This window comes from Eschrichtius robustus, chromosome 16 (genome assembly GCF_028021215.1).
Source record: "Eschrichtius robustus isolate mEscRob2 chromosome 16, mEscRob2.pri, whole genome shotgun sequence".
Lineage (NCBI taxonomy): Eukaryota > Metazoa > Chordata > Mammalia > Artiodactyla > Eschrichtiidae > Eschrichtius > Eschrichtius robustus.
This window is the reverse complement of record NC_090839.1, coordinates 77,126,485-77,142,239: the sequence shown is the minus strand read 5'-3', so window position 1 is coordinate 77,142,239 and position 15,755 is coordinate 77,126,485. Positions and strand designations below refer to the sequence as shown.

The window sequence follows — 15,755 nt, the reverse complement described above, 5'->3', positions numbered from 1 at the left end:
TGCCCCCTGCAGTGGAAGCACGAAGTCCTAACCACTGGACTGCCAGGAAATTCCCTCGGTCTCCTCCTTGATGTAAGTGAACTGAGAGAACCCTGACCAGGGTCCAGGGTCACATTATCTTCTGGAGCATATTCAGAAGTATCCCTCCACATAGGAAAATTCTCAAATCAAGAGGGTATCTCCAATGACCATTCCTCTACCCCCCCTCCCTACATCCAACCTTCATCATCTTCCCTGGTCCCTCCCGTTTCCCAGTTTCGGGTGCCAAAGAAGAAACATGAGCCAGTACTGCCAGTTAATCTCAAACTCAGCTAGAGACATACAAAAGAATCAGAAACATATCGAAAACTTTACTAGAAACACAGAGAAAAAAATATAACTGTCTCAGAGACTTCCCCTCCCTCCAGGATGGGTGGACAAACAGATGGAGCTTCTAAGTCCGATGGGGCCGCTCTCGATCCCCTTCCTCCTCCTCCAGGAGCAAGGCATCCAGCTCCTGCAGTCGCTGCTGCAGCAGGGGTCCTACATCTGGGCTGGGGGCCAGACTGGGAGTAAGGGTCCTGCCAGCTGCAACCCGGGCCCCGCGAGATGGCCGCCGGGATCGAGGAAGACTACTGTCCCGAAATTCTACAGTTCGCCGGAGCTTCCTTGAGCTGGTGAAAATCAGAGTCCCGTTGCGCTCCCGGGGTTCCTCAAAGATGGTCTCAAAGGTCCTGGACCAGGCAGGGAGGAGTGCTGGTTACCAGCACGCCCCCTGGTTCCACATTTCCCTCTGTCACCCCCAAGCCTTCAAAGTTTCTCACCTCCTGGTTGTGGGTGACTGGTAATTCTTGTTGGTGTAAATTTCTTCCAAGCTGAACTCCTTCTTGTTCAACCTGCGAGCAAAGAGGAGCAGAGGCCTCTGAGAAACCTGGGGCCAGTGGGCCTGGAGAAGGGATAATCAAGGCCTGGTCTGTATTTCAGTTTCTAGGACATGCCAGGAGTGCTGCCTGAGGCAGACAAATGGTTCTAAGCACAAACCATGTCCAGACCAAACTGACTCCTCCAAGCTGGACTGTGCTCCCTGAGAGGAGATGAAGCCACACTCGGGGGATCTGAGCCTACACCTGTTTGGCCAAGGCAGCTCCATGCACAACAAGCCTCTCACCTGATTGGTCGAGGCAGCCCCATTGGTGTAAGGTTTGGTTGAGAACGGGCCGGTGTCCTGCGTATTCTGAATCGAGAAACCTTTCCCATGGTCTGCAAAAACGGGGCAGACTGTAAAAGTGCAGCATGGGCTCAGGCTCCCACTTGTCTCCTCCCCCTTCATCTGTACCTCTACCTTGGTCTTGGGGTCTGAAAGCACCTGGTCTTCTGAGGCCCTTGGCTCCTTCCTCTTGGTTGAGCTCAACCTGCAGAGAAGGTCAAGGCTCAGGGCCAAAGAGCATTCACAGCAACATCCCCATCTCCTGCCCACTGGATACTAGGGAAGGAGGCTGGGCCCAGGCTGTGGCCAGAGCTTTAAGGAGGGTTTATCAAGAGCACTACCTGGGTTCTGCAGGTTCAGAGAAGGAAGAAGTGGACGTGGTAGACGAGCAAGATGTGACGAGGGGAGGAGAGCCTCCCACTCCTCCAAGAGGGAAGACCTCTTTCCGGAGACAGGGCCGAGGGGGTGGCGGGGCTCGGGCCATCTCTCCACCACCCACAGTGTGCCGCCGAGGCCGTGGCCGGCTTGGGTGGGGTGGAGCAGGGGGCCAGCTGCAGGTATCTGGGCCAGGGGGCCCCAGATCAGGGCAGGATTGGCTTCGGCCCAGAGAGGGCTTAGGGAGAGGTGCTGGGGGATTCTGGTCTTGGGCCCGCCATTGGCGGATAGGGGGCCGGGGACTGACAGATGCAGTGCCCTCAGCAGCCCCAGACTGCTCAGCCTCTGAGATGGCAATCTTCAACTCCAACTTCATGGGGGGTGATGGGGGCGGGGGCCGTGGGGCTTTGTTGGGTGTGAGGAAGATGTCAGCAAAGCTCTCCAGCTTGGAGCGGACGGAATGGAAGAGGGGGGCCAAGCCCCAGGGACTGAGGCGGGGGCGTAAAAGGCTGGATGGCGGTGGGGTCGATGGGAGCTCCAGAACAGGATCTGGGGCTGAGGAAACGAGAGGGTCAGGTGGGTATTCCTCAGCTGCAGGTGTCTAAGCCCCACTTCAGTAGCCTTAGTCCCTCCCCAAACACTAATCTTTGCCCACAGAGGAATAAGCCCATCCCTAAAATACCAAGCTCTAAATTTAGAAGTTAAGCTTCAGGTCTCTGAAGTCTAAACCCCATCTTCATACACCAAGCTCTGCCCTGGGAGGGGGTTAAGCCCCATCCCCAACTTGTCACCTCACATTTCTAAGCTCAGCTAGAATGTTCCAGAACCCCAAGTCTCATCCATCTGAGTCCTTACCTGGTGGTGGGCTCTCCAGAGGGTTTGCAGACAGGGCAGATGGCTGGAATGGGGGTTCCACATCCCTGGGTGGAGGCTTTGGCTGGTGAACCATCATCCTTGGCTCAGCTCTGGGGTGAAGGGGCAAGTTAAAGGCTGAGGAAGCTTCCAGATTCAGATCCCACCTGAGCCAGCACCTCCCCTGTCCCTTAAGGCTTCTGAAAGTGCTACAAGGAAGGATTGGACATGTAAATTCTGATGCCCCTAGCTCTGGCTGCCTGGATAATGGCTGTTGCCTGCACATCTTGATAATCCCTTCCCCAGCCATCTCACCTTCTCGCTGGGACGGTGAAGTTGGGAGTCTCATCGGCAAAGCCCTGGATATAAACAGGGGATGGTTGTGAGGAGGCAGGGAAGCCCCCTGTGGTCTCCTAGCTTCCCACATCCCGACTCTCTCGGTCTCCAGATTCCTGCCTGGGTTTACACTAAAGACTGTTTCATATAGGTCTTTGCTCAGACAGTGTCTTCCACCCTAAAACGCTGTCCTCCTCGCTCTGAGCAAAATCCACCCCAGACTCAGCCCTCCTACCCCTGTCTTCTATGCCCACTGGCATGCCTGCCCCCAGCTGAACTCCTGACATCTTTCCCTGAAGTTTCCATACCTCCGCTGGGGGTCTGGAGCTGGCAATGTCCTCTAGCATCACCACCAGAGTGGGCTGGGGGGCCTGGTCCACCTTTTGTGAAGGGCCCTCCTCTAGGCCAGGTGTTGTCCTTGATCGCCACCTCAGTGTGGAAGGGGGCCGATGCACACGGCTCAAGGGCTCTCGGCATAAGTGCAGTGGGTCGGGAGACCTAGAGAGGGACCAAGAATATCAGTGGGGCTCAGCTGTGTCCCCAGCTTACCCCCAATCCTGCCATGCTCACCTGGCTTGTGGGGACCATGTGGCCTGTTGGGGTGGTGAGGCAGATGGATGGCTGTGGACAGAATCCCGACGGTTGCTGCGGTGCCGTGGGGTGGAGATCTCCTCTTGGGGCACCAGGGGGACCTAGGGGAGGAGGAAGTGTCAAAAGCAAGGTGACGGAATGAGGCTGGACAGGGCCTCCCTGTGCCTAACAGTGCCCTATGCCACAAAAATGACAGAAATCGTGGCTAGAATTCATTCAAGATCCCCAAAGAAGAGGTCAGTGATGGCCCTCAATTAAGGGCCAGATATGACAGTGTCCTGAGCTGCTGGTGTGGGAGCTGGATAATGTCACCTAGGCTATTTGAAGAAATGAAAAGGAGAGGGTGACCTGGAGTGAGTCACTGCCCTATTTGGGGCCTCAGTTTTTCTAATCTGTGCAATGGAGTCAAAGTCCTCAGCCTGCTTCCCAAGGATTGCCTAGAAGTTGGGCTGGGAAGAAAGCAGAAGGGTTTCTCATACTTAAGAGTTGTAGGGATGTGGTTTCAGCCCAACAGAGTTGGTAGTGGGGAATGGGCACTGGAGACCCTGCCCAATTCCAGGCTGGACTGAGAGCGAAGGAAAAACAAAAAACAAAAAAAACTCTAGCATTAGGGAGGCTGCCTGATGGACGAGTGTGAGTGTGAGATGTTTGGACCTCAGTTATCCTCACTAGTGATCTAGTTTGACTTTGGTACTGAGGGGACCTGAGGGAGAAGGGGGCCTCTCAGTTCAAGGGGCTCACCATGTGGGCAGCCATGACATCTTCCAGGACCACGGCCAGGACCCGCCGAGAGGCTTTTTCCAAGGGCGAAGGGGCCCCGAGGGGCTGCAGCTTCGGCCGTTTGGGGCTCCTGGCTCCCCATAACGCTCGAGCCAGGGGCTGGCGGCACAGACCCTGCCGGCCAGGCGGGCTGGAGGATGAGAGAAGCAGAGGACGGTCGCCTGAGCCTGTTGTTGGCTCTGTGGTTTCCCCGGTACGGCCACCAGGCTCCCCGTTTCCCGGGCTCAAGACAGGCGGGCGGGGTGCGCTCTCACCTGGAGTCCCCGGGCAAGTCCATGGGGGAAGCGGCGGCTCCGGGGAGTCCCTGGGGGATCCCAGGCTCCAGCCTGGGGTTGGGGGGGAGCGGGGGAGCCGGGAGTGAAGGCCAGCCCCTCCCGTGGGGCTCCGCCCTTCATGGTCCGCCCGCGGCTCCCGGTAGCCCACGGGCCGGAGCCCTGGGGCGCGTAAGGGCGCCCCCGCCTGGCTGCCGGGAACGGGTGTCTTCCCGCTGCCGCCGCAGCGACCAGCGGATCACTCGCGCCCTGCCTAGGCCGCGAGAACCTGGATTGCTGCGGCCCCCGTTCTCCCACGGCCCGAGCCTCCTGGGACCTTTGTCCCTGCAGATTCCGCCCTGAGATTCCCCCGGGATCAGCTGGGATCCCGGTCCTCGGAGGCTCAGTTTCCACCGGATCCCTCTTCAATTCTCATCCACCCCCAGCGAGTGGCCGAGGACTCCGAAGCAATACTCCCACACGCCGACGGTCCCCCCCTCCCACCAGATCCCCTAGACTGGATCCCCGCGGAAAGAATCCTACAGCGCGGTTCCTCCAAACAGACGCCGCGCGAGGATCCTCCTCTCCCTGTGAGCTTCGGCTCCGCAAAGCTCCACTCAGACAGGGGCGGCCCGAGCTTGAGCATCACGAACTCAGTCCGGATCCCTGGGGATCCACTGTCAAGCAGATACCCCCTTCACTCCAATCCCGGGAGGTCCCGCCCACAGACCCCCTCCCTCCGCCCTCCCCTGATCCCCGCCCAGCGCTCTCCCCAACCCGGGACCAGACGGTTCAAAAGTTTCTTTCCCTCCCTCCTCCCGCCCTCTCTCCAGCCGCTCGGTGCCCTCCCCCGCGCGCCGCTCACCGCCGCCTCCCGCGGATCCCGGGTCTTCGACGGCTCCCACCTCCGGCTCCTTTAAAACTAGCCTTACCCAGCACTGCCCAACCGCCGAGGGCCTTCTTCTCGAAGCCTTGGGGCACCGCCCAATCGCCGGTCCCCGTCTTCCGGGGTGGTGAGAAACTAAGTGAAGCCTCCTGGCGGCCATCATCCCTAGGGGCAAGAAGCCAAATTCGGCAGCGCCGCCATTATAATTGAGGGCAGATTGCGCTGAACTCGATGAACCGAAGTAGACCGGACGGCGTCATCTTCTCCGGTCAGTGAGTGGCCGAAGACTATGGCAAGTTTCTTGAGCTATTGAGGCAACTGTCGTGAAGCTAGGTTACCGCCACGTTTTTTAAGGGCATCTTCCGGTTCTTTCGTTTTTAGGCCAATAAACGTGAACTGAGTGCTAACGATATGTGAAATTCCCAGTTTCCTAGAGAGGCCCCATTGAGCCCGTTTCCAGTACCATCGTAGGCTCCTGAACCGGGTTCCCACGTTGCAGGGAAGAGTTTGGCTAGGGCTGGTGCCGCCTCAGGCTCCTTTGCTCGCACGGTGTCCTGGAGAGACTGGGCTCAGTCAAAGTGGGGAAGAGGGTGGGGCATTGAGGTTCACTTTACCCGAGTGTTGTGTACCTCTTCCTGGAGGAGCAGGGGTTTCTATAGAGGGCTCAGTACAGAGGCGTCATTGCGGGAGACCAGTAACCACCTTGGCGTGCTTGATGGGCCCGCTTTTCTCTGGGGCTCCCACGAGCCCTCTTTCAAGAGGGGCCTGGCTGATGGGGTGTGTAAATAGTCCTTAGTAGTAGGGGATCGGGGATGGAATCCTGCTGCTTAGAGAGGCTGCGTCACGGAACTTTTATACCAGGAGACTGCTGTTGGTGGGGAGGTAGTGGGCATGTACTGGCTTCTTGTACTGTGAAGGCGCCCTCACTACCTAACCAAAGCCCATGCCTCCACTAGTTCTCCTTCCCCAGGATTCCCTGGTCCAAACTAGTACTCTTCTTTTTTTTCTTTATTTAAAAAAAAAGAAAAATTTATTTATTTTTGGCCGCGCCCCCAGGGCATGCGGGATCTTAATTCCCCGACCAGGAATCGAACCCCTGCTCCCTACAGTGGAAGCTGGGAGTCCTAACCACTAGACCGCCAGGGGATTCCCTAGTATTTATTTTCTTGATAGAACAAAAAAGCCTGAAGCCTAGAATCCTGGGTCTGAGATGAAGGTGCAGAGTGACCTACTCAGCCCAGCATAATTCTCTTTTATAGGACTGAGTGATAAGAGTAATGATCCAGAAAGGAAGATATGGAAAGAACAGCATCGGTAAGAGCTGGTGTGGAAAATGAAGACTCCCCAACTCTAACTAAGGACTCATCCAGATAGGTCTCTGGGACTACAGTGACTCTCTGTAGCACAAGGCCTGCTGGGTCCTCTGGAAATGCATGGTGAGACTTCTGGTGCGAATAAGCAGCAGCTCTTCCAACTAGAAGTGTTCTCTCTCTGCCCTGGAGCAGGGCCGGCTACAGAGGTGCCTGAGGATGTTCCCTGATGGTATGGTGATGCTTCCAGCTGTGAGTAGAGATCCCTCTCAACTTTGGTGAGTTGAGAGGGCCCCTGTAGGCTTTCACTTTCCTGCTTAAATACACAGATGTTTCCCAGACTCCAGGGCAATGAAAACCTTTCAAGGGCTGAGCAAACCTGATCTGAGTTTTGAGGGCAAAGGAAGTAGCCTAAAGAAAGGGCCTGAGAATCTGGCGGGGAGGGCCCAGCCCTACGACCTTAACTTGGGGGCGCTGGAGTTCATCAAATTGAATAAGGTAGACTGTGGTTTCTTGGCCCTCAGCCCAGGCCAGCAGTGACGAGCCTTCATACCCTCACGGCCTTGCCTCTGGAAATAACCCCAGAGGGAAGATTTCCAGTCACCTCTTTGTGACTACCATATCAAAAACTCTTACCTTATCCAACACCTGTGTACACACCCCAGGCATGGCCAATGTGTGCTGATCCAGTGGCAAGAGGCCTCACCCAGCCTCCTACGGGACAGGTGATGTGGCTGGAGATTGGCACATCCGTGTATCTATTCTTCAGAAACTCTGGACCCCTTTAGGCTCTGGGCTCACATCTGCCTAAGTATTCCTGACCTTAGTGGTCTCATTTGTAAAATGGGAACAATAAACCCTGCCGTGCCTGCCTCAAAATAGACTTAGAAGATCAAGTGAGAAGGCACATCTGAAAGCGCCTGATAAGTAAGTTAAGTCTCAGGCTGCAGGTAAAAAGAGGATGATAAAAACTGCCTCTTTCTCTCAGAGTGCTCTGTCCCTTCTGGTCCTCAAGCCAGCTACTCTGCTCAGTATGTTTCTCTGTAGAAGCCTCTAGCCTGAGCTCTAGATCAGCCAGGGAGGTTTAGGTTGGGTTGTGGCTGCAGGGTGTTGAGATGGGAGGGATGTTCAATTATAGCCCTTTGCCAAGAACCACCCCTGAGAAATGACAGGAAGTCTTGGGTTTGGGTTGCTACTCTGGTTCGCATCAACCATTCAACAAAATTTCATTACTTGTGTGCCATGCTGTGGGAACAGATAGGTGCCTGTCCCTAGGAGTTTGGAGTTTATATGCCTGTGTACAAGATTGCCGTTGCCTCCGCTGCTTCCCTCAGCCTCAGTCCCCTCCACCCTGAAGTATTTAGTCCACCAGGTGCCAGCACACTCCTGTCCAATTTAGTTCCCCTGGAGAGGAGCTTTCAAGACCACCTCTGGGGGCTCTTCCACTCTGGTCAGCTACTTGCTAGAATTTTTATTTATCTGGGGAAACTGGTCCTGCCCATGGTCTAATTTATCTTCCCCAGTCTAGAACCATCTGCCACCACTACTATCCTCACCTCCTTTTTTTTTAGGTGGATATGATAGGCAGGTGTCAAGTTTGGAGGAACTGAATGGTAAAGTGATAGGGCCTGGACTTCCCCGGCGGTCCAGTGGTTAAGACTCCGCACTTCCCCTGCAGGGGGCACGGGTTCAATCCCTGATCAGGGAACTAAGATGCCACTTACCCCACAGTGCGGCCAGAAGAAAAGTGATAGGGCTTATGGTGAGGATGTCAGGGGAAGGAAGACGGTTGGGAGGATTAGAGAGAGAGTCAAGAAGTGTAAAGGGAGCTACCTATTAGTATCTGAAACAGATGTATGTCACTGTGCCAGTTATTCATTTATTACCTCTTGGAAAAAAATTCATTCTTTTTGCCTGCTCTGTGAAAATGGATCTGGGCCCTTTAACTACTTTTTCTTTGCCAGCTGGCACAATTAACGTTTTGTCAGTAGAGAGCTGGGGAGACATTGCAGGAAGGATGGGCCTTGCTTCCTGGTTCCCATGAGCCCTATTGGCAGGCTCCTGAAGTACGTAGTGGCCAGCGGCACCCAAAGGCCAGCAGCTTCCCCTGGTACACCCCTCGGACAGTTTAGTGGTAGAGTGCCTCTGGTGAGACACCTTCCCATGAACAGTTTTCCCTGGCACCCTAGAGGGAAGATTTCCATCATGTTCCACCAGAGTGGCACTCCAGTGACTTCTGTGTTCTCCCCCCAAAATTCTGGATCTCAGCCCCAGGGAGGCCCAGGTAGAGGCTCTTTCTTAGGTGCAGTATCTCCAGCTGAGGGGTAGTGGCTGCTCTTATAGCTGCTATTCCTGCATTCTTTAGAATTCTCTTTACTTCTTACTATCTATAGCAGGCAGAATTGTGTCCCTCAGAATTGTGTCCCAGTTCCTGTGACTGTGACCTTATTTGGAAATAGAGTCTTTGCAGACATAATCATTGAAATCGTACTGTATTTGGTTGGGCCTCAATCCAATGACTGGTGTCCTTGTAAGAAGAAGGAAATTTGGACACAAACTCATGGAAAGGAGAAGGCCATGTGAAGACACGCAAAGAGACGCAGGAAGAATGCCATGTGGTAACAGAGGCAGAGATTAGAGTGATGCATCTACAAATCTAAGGAATGCTAGAGATCACCAGCAAACCACCAGAAGCTAGGAAGAGGCAAGGAAAGATCCCCCCTAGGGTCTCAAAGGGAGTATGACCCTGCTGATGCCTTGATTTCAGGATTCTAGTCTCCAGAGCTACAAGAGAATAGATTTATGTTGTCTTAAGGCCTGCAATTTGTGGTAATTTGTCATGGCAGCTCTAGGAAACTAATACATAATCCAATCTCTCATTTCTCTAATTCCCTTTTATAGTTGATCAGTCTATTTTTTTAAAGTATTTTTTAAAATTATTTTTTAATTTATTTGGCTGAATCAGGTCCTAGTTACAGCACACGGGATCTTCGTTGCAGTGCGTGGGCTTTTCTCTAGTTGTGGTGCGCGGGCTCCAGAGCGTAGAGGCTTGGTTGCTCCAGAGCACGGGGGCTTAGTTGCCCCGTGGCATGTGGGATCCCAGTTCCCCAACCAGAGGCTGAACCCGTGTCCCCTGCATTGGGAGGCAGATTCTTAACCACTGGACCACCCAAAGAGTCCCGATAATTCTTTTTTTTTTTTTTTTGGTTGCGCTGCATGGCTTGCGGGATCTCAGTTCCCTGACCAGGGATTGAACCTGGGCCACAGCAGTGAAAGCTAAGAATCCTAACCACTAGGCCACCCCAATTATTGGGAACTCCCAATAATTCTGTTTAATAAACTTCTGCTTGTTGAAATTGCTATGTGGATTCTCCCAATTGCACCCACACTTATACCATCACCAACAAAAATACTAGTGTTTTAGCACTAAAGAAAATGGAATATCCGAATCTTGAAAGTTCCTACTGCAATTACTATGCAGATATTTCAGAGAGTAGGCCATTATTGAGAGAGGTTTAAAATCTGCATTGCAGACATATTCCTTAAATGCATTTTGAATGCTCCTATTGCACCTGAGAAAAAAATAAAAATTGAGAGCAGATGGTGCCTGTGAGGACAGCTGGCTCAACCGAAGCGGAGAAAGTTGGGCTAGACAGCTGCCATGTTATCTAAAGGCCATTCCTGACATCCTGTGGTTTCAGGTGGAGGCCAGCTCTAGACAACACTCAGAAAACAAGTCCAGGTAGAGGTGTCTAGAAATGACTGTACCTGATACTATAGGCTGAGAAGGCAGAGGGACAGTGGTATCAGTGGCAATGCTGGGGCAGGGAGGTCCATGACACACACAAAACACATTCACCTGGCTATGACCTTTTCTCCAGAGAAAGAGGCCTAGACATGGGAGGCAAGGGCCCTGGCTGGTCAAGAAGGCTCTAGGGCTTCCCTGGTGGCACAGTGGTTAAGAATCCGCCTGCCAAGGCAGGGGACACGGGTTCGAGCCCTGGCCCGGGAGGATCCCATGTGCTGCGGAGCAACTGGGCCCATGTGCCACAACTGCTAAGCCTGCGCTCTGGAGCCCGCGAGCCACAACTACTGAAGCCCACACTCCTAGAGCCCGTGCTCCACAACAAGAGAAGCCACCGCAATGAGAAGCCCGCGCACCGCAACGAAGAGTAGCCCCCGCTCGCCGCAACTAGAGAAAACCCGTGCGCAGCAACGAAGACCCAACGCAGCCAAAAATAAATCAATCAATAAAAAAAAAGAAGGCTATAAATAAGGGATGACATTTCCATTTATTTGTTCAACACATTTTTAAAACTCAAACCACGTGCCAGACACAAAAAAATACTATGGTGAGCAAGACAGTGAGAGTCCTTGTCCGCAGAGAGACAAGTAAACAGACCAGGGCATAGTGAGATAGATGCTAAACTCAGCTGATATGCAGGTTCCCAAAAGAGCACATAAGCAGAACTAGAGAAACCTCAGAGAAGGTGGTGAATCATCTAAGAACTGAGGGAAAGGGGGTCGGTGGGGAGACTGTGCATAGGTCATCACAACTGTGCAAAGGACCAGAGGACAAAACTCAGGAGGCTGCAAATAACTGGGTGTCAGCCTCTCAGAACTAATGCATGCCTTTTAGAATACATACGTTGGGGCTTCCCTGGTGGCGCAGTGGTTAAGAATCTGCCTGCCGATGCTGGGGACACGGGTTCGAGCCCTGGTCCAGGAAGATCCCACATGCTGCAGAGCAGCTGGGCCCATGCGCCACAGCTACTGAGCCTGCGCTCTAGGGCCTGTGAGCCACAGCCTCCGTGCACCTAGAGCCTGTGCTCCACAACAACAGAAGCCACTGCCATGAGAAGCCGGCACACCGCAATGAAGAGTGGCCCCCGCTCACCGCAACTAAAAAGAAAGCCCACGCGCAGCAACGAAGGCCCAATGCAGCCAAAAATAAATAAATTAATTAATAGAATAAATATGTTGGATGCTCCTTTTATTACAGTGAAATAAATAAATAGAGAAATAAGCCATCTACAGTCCTACTTTTTGAAAATCACTATAACCCTTACTATAATTTAAAGGACAAATAAAGTCATTTTTTAAAAAATGTGTATCCAGTGGTAACCTATAAGTAACTTAGAATAAAAATTACAACTATAGGCAACAATATGAGTGAATTTTAGACGCAAAAGAAGACAGGCACCAAAAAATGTGTGTATATATATACAGTGATTCCATTTGTATTACGTTCAAAAAGAGGCAAAACTAATCCGTAATGTTAGAACTTGGACTAGTGGTTATCTTTGGGAAGGGTGGTGACTGGAAGGTGCGTGAGGGGTATCTAGGGTTAGGGTGCTGGAAATGTTTTGGTTTCTGCATCTGGGTACTGGTTATGTGGGTGTGTTCACTTGATGAAAATTCATTGAGCTGATACTTAAGATTTGTGCACTTTCGTGTATTATATTATTCTTTAAAAAAAGTAATGTATATCTCAATATGTAAATGCTTGGGCAGGGCTTTGCCAAAGGATTTAGTGAAGCGATCATCTGGAAGTATGCTTGCACTACATATAGGATTTCTATGAACACAGCAGCTGCAAACTCAGGCTGTCACAGATGGGTTGTATTGCTGATTCAAATTCAAGTGTGGCCATCTGTGCAGTGATTTTCCAAAACGGAAAATCACTCTTGGCAAAGTTCCAAACGAAACAAAATACAGTCTTTCCTCCATTTATACAGGCCTTTCTGGAAAAGTCAGGATTAAAACTGTACTTGTAAGTTTGTGCTTCTATATAAAATAAATTTAGGTTCTGTACTCAGATAATTACAAACCTGTTTTCACCTACACGAATGTCCACGGGGCATTCTGAGCATGGTAGAGGACAAGGGACACTTTTTCACTGAGCAGGGCTTTCTGGTTTTGAGCAAGACAGCTGATACCCCTGGGCCCACCCATTAAACGGAGGGATCCCTTATCTATGTCGATTAGAAATTGTCCATTCTCCCGCTTTGGAAGGTAAGCTCCTTGAGGAGAGAACCTTTGCCTGTTTTTCCCCCATGGATTTGTCCTAAACTATTGGTACATAATAGACTCGGGACTGACATGGGAAAACCATGAGAAGGAAGGACTCGGGTAACAGGATTTTAGGTCATATGCTAGCAACAGGAGTAAAGTGTAGTTGAATAGTCAACTAAAATATCTAGAAACAAATAAGAAGCTCTCGGCTCAACAACCATGTGAAAATGTTTAGCAGCCAGTTAGATGTGCAGGCCTGGAGGAGGATTTCTCAATCGCAGCACTAGTAATATTTTGAGCCAGAGAATTCTTCGTTGTGAGGGGCTGTCCTGTGCATGGGAGGATGCTTAGTGGAAGCATCCCTAGCCTCTACCCACTAGATGTCAGTAGCGCACACATACCCCTCCCTGGACCCTCCCTTCCCCCACCCTCCACCCCCATGCTGGACAACCCAAAAATGTCTCTATACATTGCCAAACACCCCCTGAGGGGTGCGGTAGTGGGGAGTCACCTCCCCAAAGTGGGGAATCACTGGCCTAGAGGATATAATGACAGTTGGAACCAAGGGAAAGAGGTTGGATGCCTGAACCTTGGGAAAATGTACTTTTTTTTTTTTTAATTAAAAAAAAACTTATTTATTTTTGGCTGCGTTGGGTTTTCGTTGGTGCGCGTGGGCTTTCTTTAGTTGCGGCGAGCGGGAGCTACTCTTCGTTGCAGCGCACGGGCTTCTCCTTGCGGTGGCTTCTCTTGTTGCGGAGCACGGGCTCTAGGCGCGCAGGCTCAGGAGTTGTGGCGCACGGGCTTAGTTGCTCTGTGGCACGTGGGATCTTCGGCACTGGCAGTCGGATTCTTAACCACTGCGCCACCAGGGAAGTCCCCGGGAAAATGTACTTTAAAAATGGGGAATGTAACAAAGAAGACAAAGATGAGCCAAAAAACAAAACAAAAAGGGATTCAGAAGCCACTGGAAGAAAGTAGCAGAGAGATTTAACAAGGAGGTTAGCAGGTCTTGGAGACAATTGTTTTAGCGGAACAGCAGGACAAGAGCCTGGTTGGCATGGGTTTATGTGTGTGTTTGTGTGCACACGTACGTGTCCTAGGTGGGACAGGTGATGAAAATGTAGATGCAGTCCAGTAGCCAGTAACAACGGGAAAGCAAAGAAAACTTTTTTTCGTTACTTCAATATTTTTGAAAAATTGCTCTGCCAGCAGTAGCTGTATAGCACAACGGTTAGGATACATGGGCTTCAAAGTCAGATACATTGGATTCTATTGCTGGCTCCTTAATTTAGTGGTGTTCATGTTACAGCGGAGAGTTTCTTACTGGATTGAGCTTGAGCACCCCCATTCGGAAAGTGAGATGATCAGCCTCATGGGGTTGTTTAAAGGATTAAATGAGAGAATGTATTTGAAGTGTTTCACACTGTTCCTGGCACATGGTGTGGGTTGTTGTTTTTCTTGTTACACTACAGTTATTAGATGCTTAGGAGCAACAGAGAATAAGATTATGACTTTGCCCACTCAGCCCTCAGAGCGATGGAGAAAAGGGAAGAGGGTGCTTCTGTAAGTCACTGAAGTCTAGCTGGTGGTCAGGGACTCTATGCCAGGAGTGTGTCTGAGCTGCTTAAGTGCCAAGATGGCTCAGAAGGAAAAGCCCTAGTGATTAGGTCAGAAAGACCACTGGACTTGGAGCCAGAGAGACCTGGGTACCAGTCACCCAGTCTCAGTGTTCTTATTCTCCCCCCGCAACCCCGCAATGTTCTTATTCTTAAATAGGGACCACACTCCCTACCCTCACATGGAGCGTTGATCAGGGTTAGATGATTGTAAGAAGGTTGTTGTGCACCTGGGGCAATGTAGAAATTCCACAAAGGTGCTCAGCTCCCTACTGGCTTCTCTCAGGACAGGAACCCAGTTAATTTTGCGGCCAGGACGCACTCTCCGAGGCCTTGTGGGTCAGCAGAACAGAAGGAGCTGAGGTGGAATAGCCCAGAGGACGCTGACCAATGCGGGCTCGCTACATGGTAACCCCCGGGGACTCCTGATCCTGTTCTTGGGAACCCGGCCTCCTGTCAGGCGTTACCTAGCAACAGCGTCCTAGAGTCTGGCCCAAGAGGCCAATCAGTGCGTACTTAGTTATTTCAGTGATGGGAACAGTCCAGTCACCGGGCGCTGTCAAAAGCCACCTCCTCAAGCTAATCTCCGCAAGCACCAATGAGGGGTTAGGAATTTTAAGAGCCGGAGCTGAGTATTCGGAGCTGGCTCTTATTTGATAAGACCAACTGGGGGGAAAGAATGACCAGCCTCCGACTGCATCTGAATGATGGTTGTGAAGGCAGATCGCCGCCATATTCTCTTAGGGCGTTTTCCGGTACCGTTGTCCACTCTGAGTACCAGAGTGACCCATGACGTTGTGGTTCCTCTGGGCCGCAGCTTGGCCCCACGCAAAGCCAAATCCGGGCTGACTCAGACACCGGGTCTAGCAGGGCAGTGTCTCCTTGGTCCGGAAAAGAGAGTGGCCTTTGGATTGGGGCATCTAGGACCTGGGGACTGGAAGAATTCAAGGGCCACCCTAGTCCCGTTCCCCATCTGCAGCCCAGAGCCTGGATCCGAGCCGCGGAGGCTGTAAGCTGTGTAGCTTTGCCGCGTGGCGGAGTATTTCTTCTTGGAGAAGTGGTGAAATCCGAGGCGCAGAAGGTCCTTTACCAAAAGTGATACTAGAGACCTATGGCCACCTGGGGGCGCTCCGTGAGGCCCTTTAGTGGTCTCCTCCCTTTGCCCATTTTTGCTCACTCTTTATTCATCTATTCACGATGTACCCAAGCCAGTTCTTGGGCTAGAACTGCAGATGCGGACTACTCAGACAGGGCAAAATGCCTGGAGCAGAGGGGAACAGAGGGGATAGTGGGCTGAGGCTTGGGGAGGGACTGTCCTAGAGTGTCTCTTGAAAGCCTTTTTTTTTTTTTTTTTTTTTTTTTAATAATTTACTATGACCATCTTGCTGTGTCTATGACTACAACATAGTTTTTTTTTTAAACGGCTTTATTGAAATGTTATTCACATATCATGTAATTCACCCATTTAAAGTGTAAAATTCAATGTTTTTTAGTATATTTAGAGTTATGAAACCGTCACCACAATCAACTAAACACATTGTCATCACTCCAGAAAGA

At 51.6% G+C, this 15,755-nt stretch overlaps 1 protein-coding gene across 3 annotated transcripts; it reads right to left on the bottom strand.

Annotated features, from left to right (window-relative positions):
- Positions 1-347: 347 nt before the first annotated feature.
- Positions 348-5,416, bottom strand: PRR14 (proline rich 14). 3 transcript variants are annotated; one of them, XM_068524616.1, is made up of 12 exons: positions 5,237-5,339; positions 4,375-4,446; positions 4,082-4,250; positions 3,320-3,441; positions 3,058-3,247; positions 2,729-2,772; positions 2,417-2,526; positions 1,528-2,116; positions 1,322-1,391; positions 1,148-1,239; positions 804-875; positions 348-713 (listed from the first exon to the last, which is right to left on the bottom strand). In XM_068524616.1, the coding sequence occupies exons 2-12, from the start codon at positions 4,395-4,397 to the stop codon at positions 434-436; spliced, it is 1,761 nt and encodes a 586-aa protein (XP_068380717.1). In that variant the 5' UTR covers positions 4,398-4,446; positions 5,237-5,339; the 3' UTR covers positions 348-433. The 3 variants fall into 3 exon arrangements, with proteins under 3 accessions (XP_068380717.1, XP_068380718.1, XP_068380719.1); XM_068524617.1 differs by lacking the exon at positions 5,237-5,339 and adding an exon at positions 4,915-5,079; XM_068524618.1 differs by lacking the exon at positions 4,375-4,446 and having other exon boundaries at positions 5,237-5,416.
- Between the last annotated feature and the right edge of the window lie 10,339 nt (positions 5,417-15,755).

Bases quoted from the DNA above. Each gene is read 5' to 3' on its own strand.
- PRR14 (XM_068524616.1), bottom strand. From the start codon at position 4,397: ATGGACTTGCCCGGGGACTCCAG. The intron at 3,442-4,081 runs GTGAGCCCCTTG...CTCCTCCCCTAG, and splicing joins ATGTCATGGCTGCCCACATG to GTCCCCCTGGTGCCCCAAGA. The intron at 2,117-2,416 runs GTAAGGACTCAG...TCGTTTCCTCAG, and splicing joins TCTGGAGAGCCCACCACCAG to CCCCAGATCCTGTTCTGGAG.